Source organism: Fukomys damarensis, unplaced genomic scaffold, assembly GCF_012274545.1.
Source record: "Fukomys damarensis isolate Sample0158 unplaced genomic scaffold, DMR_v1.0_HiC HiC_scaffold_34, whole genome shotgun sequence".
NCBI classification, from domain to species: Eukaryota; Metazoa; Chordata; class Mammalia; order Rodentia; family Bathyergidae; genus Fukomys; species Fukomys damarensis.
In genome coordinates, this window is record NW_022900946.1 from 1351460 (window position 1) to 1360399 (window position 8940).

The window sequence follows — 8940 nt, forward strand, 5'->3', positions numbered from 1 at the left end:
TTTTTTTTTTTTTTTTTTTTTTTGGTACAGGGATTGGCCCTAGAGCTTCTAATGGTAACAAACAGCCCGCTATCTATGGTGGGCACGCCACAGGGTTAGCACCACTGCCTTGGGGACAACAGAAAGGAGCAGAAGTACTGGGGCCTACCCGAGAGGTTGTCAGACAGCAATAGCAGCCAGGACCACGGGCTGAGGGCCAGGGAAGCATCCAGATCGGGACCTCTGACTATGTCACTGTTTCTCCTTGCATCCAGTCTAAGGAAGCTAGCTTTTCCTTTGGAAGGTCAGGGAGCCAGCTGTACCAACCAAGCTAGACTACTCTTGTGGAGGGCTTGACCTGCCCATGGGCTGATATTTACTAGTGTAACTGCAGCTGGACCAGAGAAGGCTTCCAGCAGTATCTCCCCCAGAGAATGTGGATGAATGAATGCCCTTTCTCCTGAAACTGCACATCAGTGCATACTTGCACATAATTTCAGGGTTTACCTGGGCACGGTGGTGCACGCCTATACTCCCAGCACCCAGAAGGCTGAGGCAAGAGTTTGAGGCCAGCCTGGGCTACATAGTTCAATAATTTTTCTTTTTTGTATCAGAGATCAAACTTGGGACCTTGTGCTTGCAAGGCAACCGGCAGCACCACTGAGCTAAATCCCCAGCCCAATAATTATTATTTCAGGGAGTTATAGCTCCATTAGGGTTCGTGAATGCTGGGTAGAAACACTGTCTTCAGAGGACCCTGTAGCTCGCTCTCTCTGCAGTGTCCCAGAGCTGTCCCCCTGCACAGTGGACCCTGAGCAGTGTGGCTCTTGTGGGCTGTTTCTATGAGATCTGGCGCCACCGGTACCTGTTGATGATGGTAGGCAGGAAGCACAAGAAAAACTTCTCAGGGATGCAGACGAAGGGCAGCAGTCCCAGGTAAAAGAGCAGCACCATCCAGACTGACCGGCATATCGTGAAGGACAGTGGCATCTCTGGGTTCTGGGGAGGTGAGGGGAGAAGTGAGAAAGGAGATCCTGCTGTAGGGGAGGAGGCAGTGGCTGCAGAGAACATGCCGGATGGTGAGGACAGGCCACAGTCACACCTTGTCACCAGCACCTTGCCACTGTGCTCCAACCCCTGGCCCTGGAGCCTTGGGTGAGGCTGGGCTACAGTGCCTAGAAGGAAGGCACCAGGCCTGGAGGGAGAGAGACTCACGGCAGCCCTGCATTTCTTCATGACTGAGCTCTTCTCTGAGGCCCAGATGGTGATCTTACTGCGGTCAAAGCGCCTTGCCAGGCCTGCGATCTAAAAAGTGAAAGGCAAGGCTAGGAGCCAGCTCTCCGGGCTGCCTGGCCAAGCCCACCCCACCTGCAGCACCCATCACCTTGTGAATGAGCTCCTCGTTGTCTGCCTTGACCTCCACGGTCATGGGCAATTGTGGGAACCTCTGGAACAGGTCCTCCAGCCTCAGCATGTGCCGGTCTGACCCATGGGCAAAGTGGCCTGGGAGCAGTGCGGCAGGAGGTGGGAGTCAGAGGGTGGGTGGGGTGGGAGCCTCAGGGGAGCCCGGTGTAGTGCAGGCTCACAGTGCCTCTCACCTGGTGAGAAGTAAACCTCCAGCTCCTCCTTGTACAAGGGCAGCTCCTGGGAGTGAAGTGGAGCATGTCAGCAGCAGGCACTCAGGGAGGTATGGCCGCTCTGGGCAGGGGACACACAGGCAAGGCCCACCTCAAAGTCCAGGCTGCCCACGTCCCTATTCAGGCCTGACTGGCGGGACAGGTTCTTGTCATGTGACACTACCACCACACCATCCCGGGTCAGCTGGCAGTCGAGTTCCAGGAGCTGAGCTCCCTGAGCCACGGAGCTATGAGAACAAAGGTCAGAGGGGCTGGGGACAGGGATGGACAGATGAGGTGGGTGTGGGGGACCACGGGACAGTCATGGTGGGGTGTGCAGGGCATCCAGACACCCACCCAGATTGGGAAGAGAATGTCATCCTGGGTGTCTGCAGTGCATGACTGGCACAACCTTACATAGCATTGTGGCAGGGCAGGCACACTCACTTCTCTACGGCCTCCATGGTGTTCTCCAGCCGCTCTCCAGACCCTGTGCAGGGCAGTGGGCAGTCCCCTCATCCCCCACCCTCCCTTCCAGTAACCCAGATCCAGCCAGCCTCTCTTTCCAACTCCCGCCCTGCCTACCCAGCTCTCCTCTACTCGGCCATTGCCTTGCATCTAGCATTCTGCCTGGGGCCCTACCCTCCTCAGTGCTGCCCACTATGGCCTCCCTTCACCCCAAACAGCTGCCACCCTGTCCCTTCCTCCCCTTCCTGCCCAGCTTACCTCCCCGGTGAGCCACCAGGCGGGGACAGAAAGCTGGAGTACAGGGTGCATGTAGCAGGCGAGGCCGGCGCAGGAAGAAGATGGAGAGCACGATGTAGCTGCCCAGGGCAGGCAGGGCATAGAAGAGCAGGGGACTCATGGCCGCACTCCCTATCTGGACTCCTGTGCTGTCAGTGCAGCGTCCGACGTCTGTTCCTGTCCATGGACTGCGCGTCTTGCTGCTGCCAGCCCGGCCCGGCTGGTGTAGGCTGGCCCCACCACCCACCGTGCCACGCCCCTGGGACTTACTGAGCCTGCTGCTGTGCTGCTGGCCTGAAGCCAGGCTGCGGGCTTGGCTGGGGCAGAGGCAGGAATCAAAGCAGGCAGCTCTGACCCCTATTCCTCCGCCTTTCAGAGACCCAGCGCCCAGTGGCCACACGGTTGGGAGAAGAAATGCCCTCCCCGCTAGGTTTTTCACCTTCCCATGGGTGTCATGGCCAGGGTATACAGCATACCACCTCATGCTATTTCCAAGGAATCTGGGCATATGCACCTGGTTGTTGAGTCACCCCTGAATCACCCCACACAGCCAAACAAGAATAGAGGAGGAGGGCACAGTGCCTGAGGGGAAACTGACCCCAGTCCTCCCAGGAGCTGGAGGGCCTAACCCCATCCTCAGCCCTGCCCAGCTAGAGCAAAAGGTCACCGGACCACGTGAGGCCACCACTGGGAGCAGCTGGCTACAGAGGTCAGGCCTCAAGTAGCACTGTAGGGTCGGCATCGCGCGTGCGCACACACACACACAGCCAGACCATCCGTATACATGTCTCTATATTTATATATTAGATACAGGCACGGGAAGTGAGCAAGGGCACTGCGCTCTCCTTGGGCCCCCACTCCACAGAAGCATGGAGGGCATTAAATGTGGCAGCTGGGGGGCGGGTTAGGCCAGGACAGGCTCCTCAGGAATACTAGCCCTTGAGACTTAGGAATGTTCTTCAAGGAAAACGGGGTGGGGTTTGGGGTGGGGTTTCAATGGGAGGAGTGGGGCAGAGCTTGCCAGAGTCCCTACTCAGACTCTGAGTCGCTGGGGTAGGTCCTGCGGCAGCCAGAGCCTTTCCATTCCAGAAAGGTCTAGCCTACCAGAGATGGGCCAGCTGGGGGAGATGAAGGCAGAGCAGCAGAGATTTGCTCTGGGCCACCTGAGCTCCTCAGGCTCCAGGGCCAGGTGGGGTGAGAGGGAGCCTTGGCCTGCCCAACGCAGGAGTCCCCAGCAAAGTGGGAGAAGCCTCGGCTGGGGCTGCACACAGCATCCACTTCCTAACAGTCCAGCAGGGGAGGGTAGGCAGGAGCCAGGCCTAAGGAAGAAGCAGGCAGGAAGGATGTTAATGCCCCAAGAGGAGCGCCACAGTGTGCTCAGTTCACCCTGTTTCCTTGTCTGCAAAGGGGCTGACAGGACCACTGCAAGGGCCATCCTGGTCTGTACACAGGACCCTCCTGCAACACTACCTAGGATGCCACCAGTGCCTGCCCTCGCTACAGAATGGAAGTGAGGGTCCTGCACAGCATCATGAAGCCTGAGTGGCAGAGCTTGGATCCTGTGCCCACGTATGTCTGCCCTCATTGTGTCAGATCACAGCTGGCCAAAGACAGGAAGAGGTGGGAGGGAGGAAAGACTGCAGCGTGGCTGGGGCAGCCCCAGGAGTTCAGGTATGTAAATGGCTGACCTGGGCAGCATGTCGAAGCCTGGCACCTCGGTGAGTGGGTGCTGCAGGGCTCCTTCCCAAACAATAACAGCCTCATCTGGCTCTGCCCACACTGGGTACCAAAGCCTGGCTCTGCTCCTCACAGCGAGAAGAGGCCCCCAGTGACCTTGGGTCTGAAGGGCTGCTGGGTGGGAGGGTGCAAGGTGCTGACAAGTAAGAGGTAAGGGGCTGGAGGACAGGGCAGGGCCATGAGTCTGCTGCCACCACACATGGGTCACAGGTGTGAGGCAAACCTGTGACTGTGCTGAGGTGTGCTGGACACTGTGCTGCCAGGGCTACTCACCAGGCCCCAGAAGGCAGGGATGCACGTCCTGGTTAGGGGAGGTCTGATGCCCCTGCCTGAAAGCGGGCTGTCTCTTGGAAGATGAGCTCCTTCAGCCGCTCCTTGGGCAAATCATCCAGCTCCATGTCGAAAGTGAAGGGCTCCTCAGCCACTGGCTGGGGTGGCAAAGACAGTAAGGCCTGGCTAGGTGCTGGGGGTGCCCATTCCCCCACCTTCCCTGCTGCTGGTGGCTGGCCCACCTCATCTGTGGGGTCATAGTACTGCTCCAGGTAGGGGTGGGCCAGCGCCTCCTCCACTGTGATCCGTTTATTGGGGTTGAAGGTCAACATCCGGTCCAGGAGGTCAAGAGCTAAGGAAAGGTAGGAAGCAGGGTCAGAGTGAAGGTGGGAGCTCCAGCAGCATCAGTCTGTCCCGTGCCCAGGGCCTGCCGACTAAGGTAGTGGGGCACCATGCAGCCTGTGCACACACCCAGGTTGTAGCCACCCCCGCCCCAAATCTCTCTCACCTTTGGAATCTGATTTGGGAAAAAGCTTGGCCCAGGCCACCTTGGTCTTAGAGGGCAGGGACTGTAGGTAGTTTCGGGCCTTTGTGTTAATGATACAATTCAGGTCCTCTTGGGACGGGGAGCCCAGGATACCTGTGGGTTAGATGAATGTCTTAGTGAGAAATCACGTTGGCCAGAGAACAGAACACGGGAAGAGTCAAGAAAAACAGAGCCAGCACTCGCTTCGGCAGCACATATACTAAGAAAAACAGAGCCAGCCCAGCCACTGCCCCGACTCTACCCTTACCTCCCAGACAAAGAGTACAGTGAAGATGACAGGCCAGAACTCAGATAGCCCTAGGTTCAAATCCTGGCTCTAGCACTTCGTTTGGTCTGGGACTTAGCCTTGCTTTCCCACCTATCAAACTGAGACACACACCTCCCTGAAATAATGTGGAGTACTGCAGGGGTTCCACATGTGGTGGCACCCTTAACTTGACCCTAGAGGAATCTCACCATCCATAAACTAATCCCCTTCCGTTCGGACAGCCAGGCCTCCTCACCCAGAATGTGGTTGAGCTGGTCTAGGTAGTGTTTGCCTGGGAAGATGGGCCGGTTGGAGAGCATCTCAGCCAAAATGCACCCCACAGACCAGATGTCGATGGACTTGGTGTAGCCCTGGGAAAGATGGGAGATGTGGGCTTTTGGGCTGGTCTCAGCAGCCTGACTCAATGCCAGGCAAAACACAGAGCACAGAAGTCTGGAAGAACCAATGCTCTGCTTCCTTTCAGAGTCCCAGGACTGGAAGGCAGATATCCTGTGTCAAAGGTCAACACCTGGGCACAGGGTTCCACCTCCTGAGGGTGGCAAGTTCTCTTACCTTGGAGTTAAGCATGATCTCTGGAGCCCGGTACCAGCGTGTGGCCACATATTCGGTCAGAAAGCCAGTGTGGTCATGCTCAGGATCAGCAATCCGGGCCAAGCCGAAATCACAGATCTGGAGTGGAAGCCAGGCTGCTAAGCCTGCCACAGCCCCAGTGGTCCCACTGTTGCACTGTTGCTAGGCTGTTTCCCTGGCCGCTGTGCCCAAGACTCTACTGGTCAGCCCTAGGCCCAGGAGAGGAGGGCAGCCACCCAACCTTCTGACCTTAAGGTCGCAGGTGGTGTTGATGAGCAGGTTGGAGGGCTTTAGATCCCGGTGGAGCACATTGGCTGAGTGGATATACTTGAGGCCCCGCAGGATCTGGTAGAGGAAGTAACAGATGTGGTCGTTGCTCAGCTGCTGGCTTTTAAGCAGCTTGTACAGGTCTGTCTCCATTAGGTCCTGTACAATGTAGCTGAGGAGGCCTCCAGAGACGCCCCCCTGGGTTGGGGGGCACCAGGAGGCACCTGGTTAAGGAAAGGAGACTCTGGCGACCAGGATGCACATGCCCTCCAGACCAGGATGCCCTTTGGACTTGTGAGATGGGCACAGCTTAGCGCCTCTGTTGCACCTCAGCTGGTGACCCTGAGTAAGGCACTTCTAGTCTGAGGCCTCAATTGCCCTACTAGGGATATAAGGATACTAATAAACTTCAGGAAGCAAGAGAACTTCAGCGTTGAGCAGCAGCTTTGAAGTTAACCAGCTGGTGTCCAAAGTTTCCACTCTACTACTCACTGGCTTTATGATCATAACCTGTTTGTGCCTCAGTTTACTCATCTGGCAAGCAGGGGAAGTAACTGTTCTTTAGAGGGTGGCTGTGAGGATCAGATGAGATGAGCCACACAGAGCACTCAGCCCAGTGCTTGGCATGTTGTAAGTGCTCAGCAAACACGAACTTCTATTGCTAATACAAAGCCCTGAGCCACCTGGCTGTTGAGGGGGTTAAGAGAGATAATGCATGAATACCATCTGGCATGCAATAAATGTTTGCTTAAAAATAAATGCCTGCCTTATGGGAACGATGTGTGCCAGAAAAGTGAGGCGATACTACCAACAGCATGCTCCTACTCAAAGATGAGTGCCTGGCCACACACCAGAAGGTACAGGAGTAAATGTCCTTTTTATACTTGAAGATAAGACGAAGGTTAAACCTAAATAAATGTCATGTGGCTCGTCTCTGGAAGAATAAGTCAGGACTGTGTTTTACAGAGAACGTCTGGATAAATCTTGCTCTCTATAGATGGGGAGGCCCAGATGCAGTGCCTTGCTTAAGGTAACACAGCAGGCTGAGGTGAATGTGTGATTTTGTGTCCTCAGTCTGTGGTAGGGACTGAAGATGCCACAGAATAAATCCTCATTTCTGGGTGGAGGGCTGGGACTGGCAGGGGTGAGTAATGAAGAGGTGGTGGGTGTTATACGTAGGTAGGAAGCAGAAAACAAACCAGGCAGAAGTATCAGGAAAGGTAACAAAGGCTGGGCTGCCCTCCCTGGGCAAGGTGTGAGCCCACAGGTGATGAGGGTGGGGCTCTAAGCAGGAAGCTCAGAGAAAGGACAAGTCCCACCTGGGGGAGGGGAGGAGGCAGCCATGGAGACGCTTGATCTGAGACTTTCTATGGTTTGTGCCAAAGGTAGCGTGAGAACCATCAAAGCACTTGGCATGCACAGTGCCCGACACGCAGTAGGCCTACGAGAAAAGACAGTTTTCTTCCTTCCTGCCTTCTTTCTAGTCTGGGGACCCAGCGAGGAAAGGGTCAGTAGTTTGTTAAGCAAGAATTGACTGTGGGCAGAATTGACAGTGTCGCAGAACTGCAGATGTCAGAGGACAAAGATTCCCATAGAGACCATCTTGTCCCGCCTCACTCCGCCCCTCTCCACGAGGGCACAGAGTGGAGGACTTGTCCAAGACCACCCTGCCTGGCTCCAAAGAGCCGGGATACATCTGAGGCCTCCCTGTCCTCTCACACACCGTGGCCTCTCCTCTATTGGAAAGTTTCTTTTGCTAGGTCTGTTTAGGAGGGCAGTAGGGAAGATGGAAACATAAAGGTCAACATTCCCCAGTCCATGTCTGAGGCTGTGCCTGGCCAGCCAGCTGGCAAAGTGAAGGATACACATCTCTCATGGCTTCCAGGGTAGGCGCCCGGAGAATATCTCGGATGCCTATGACATTCTCATGGTGGAAGCGCAGCAAGATCTGGATCTCCCGTAGTGTCCGCTGGCAGTAGGTCTGATGCTCGAAGGGGCTGATCTTCTTTATGGCCACTCGAGTCTTGCGCACGTGGTCATAAGCTGAGCTGAGAGGGCCAGAGAGACGTTGCTGGCTTTATAAAGGGAGAACCCGGGCCTGGTGGCCCCACCCTGGGCTTGTCCAGGAGAAAAGCGAGCAGGAGAGGGCTCTGGCCAAATCATAAACAATGCTGGTTCCTTCCTGCTGTGAAGGCCTGGGATCTCCAGAGAGAAAGCTGGAGACCAGCCAGGCGGCCTTTCAGTGACTTTACAAGCAGAGGAAGGGACTGACCACTCACTGACTTCCCTTCTCCCCTTTTCATTCCAGTTGCCCTGTCCCTCCTCCGTTTCCCAAGTCGGGTCCCTCAACCCAACAAAGGTACAGGGGTCAGGAGAGTAGAGGACAGAGGGGAGGCAATACAGCGAGGAGGGACAAGAAGGGTGGGGCCCGGGGAATTAGCTCAGTGGTTCCGCTGCCTGCCTTGCAAAAGCGCAAGAACCCAGTTCGATTCCGGTACCAAAGAAAAAAGAAAAAGGGTGGGTCTCAGGGAGAGCTACCTTGGGCTGCAGAGCTGTTGCTATAGGAACAAAGGCCCAGAGCACACCGGGAGACGGAGAAAACTCACAGACCCCTCCCCAAAGAGGCAGGGCTCTACTCAGAGCCCCTCAACCTTCCCTGGGGCCCCGCCCAGTGCTCCACTCCTCTTTTCCAGGCTGGCACGGCCCCCCACTGGGGGATCCAAGGCATCCTACCCGCCCAAAAAGGCCCTTCCTTCCCCTAACACCAACACTTAGCTTCATTCCGTCTCCAGGACCCCTGAGACGCCCACAGCCCCTCGCCCCGAGGTCCACTCAGACGCCCCTCCCTCCATAGGGTCAGGACCGGTCCAAAGCCCGCCAGCCCCCCAGGGAGGTGGTAGCCCCTCCCCCAGCACCCCACGGCGCCCTCCGCGACACTCCCA

General features: G+C 56.4%; 2 protein-coding genes across 5 annotated transcripts in view; both read right to left on the minus strand.

Moving 5' to 3' along the window:
- Nucleotides 1-3086, minus strand: part of Gdpd3 (glycerophosphodiester phosphodiesterase domain containing 3) — a 6402-nt gene extending 3316 nt beyond the window's left edge. Inside the window, exons 1-7 of one of the 4 annotated variants that reach the window (XM_010617338.2) lie at nucleotides 2322-3068; nucleotides 2043-2085; nucleotides 1708-1867; nucleotides 1578-1623; nucleotides 1364-1482; nucleotides 1195-1284; nucleotides 845-978 (exon numbers count right to left, since the gene is read on the minus strand). In XM_010617338.2, the coding sequence (XP_010615640.1) occupies nucleotides 845-978; nucleotides 1195-1284; nucleotides 1364-1482; nucleotides 1578-1623; nucleotides 1708-1867; nucleotides 2043-2085; nucleotides 2322-2847 (1118 nt within the window). In that variant the 5' untranslated portion in view covers nucleotides 2848-3068. Of the gene's footprint in view, nucleotides 1-844; nucleotides 1285-1363; nucleotides 1483-1577; nucleotides 1624-1707; nucleotides 1868-2042; nucleotides 2086-2321 lie in introns of all 4 variants that reach the window. The other 3 variants (XM_010617339.2, XM_010617336.2, XM_010617337.2) reach the window with 3 other exon arrangements.
- A 29-nt stretch (nucleotides 3087-3115) lies between these two features.
- Mapk3 (mitogen-activated protein kinase 3) overlaps nucleotides 3116-8940 on the minus strand; it is a 6512-nt gene continuing 687 nt past the window's right edge. Inside the window, exons 2-9 of the mRNA XM_010617455.1 lie at nucleotides 7864-8073; nucleotides 5981-6170; nucleotides 5714-5830; nucleotides 5397-5511; nucleotides 4855-4986; nucleotides 4589-4698; nucleotides 4350-4504; nucleotides 3116-3658 (exon numbers count right to left, since the gene is read on the minus strand). Coding sequence (XP_010615757.1) covers nucleotides 4382-4504; nucleotides 4589-4698; nucleotides 4855-4986; nucleotides 5397-5511; nucleotides 5714-5830; nucleotides 5981-6170; nucleotides 7864-8073 — 997 coding nt within the window. The 3' untranslated portion in view covers nucleotides 3116-3658; nucleotides 4350-4381. The remainder of the gene's footprint in view (nucleotides 3659-4349; nucleotides 4505-4588; nucleotides 4699-4854; nucleotides 4987-5396; nucleotides 5512-5713; nucleotides 5831-5980; nucleotides 6171-7863; nucleotides 8074-8940) is intronic.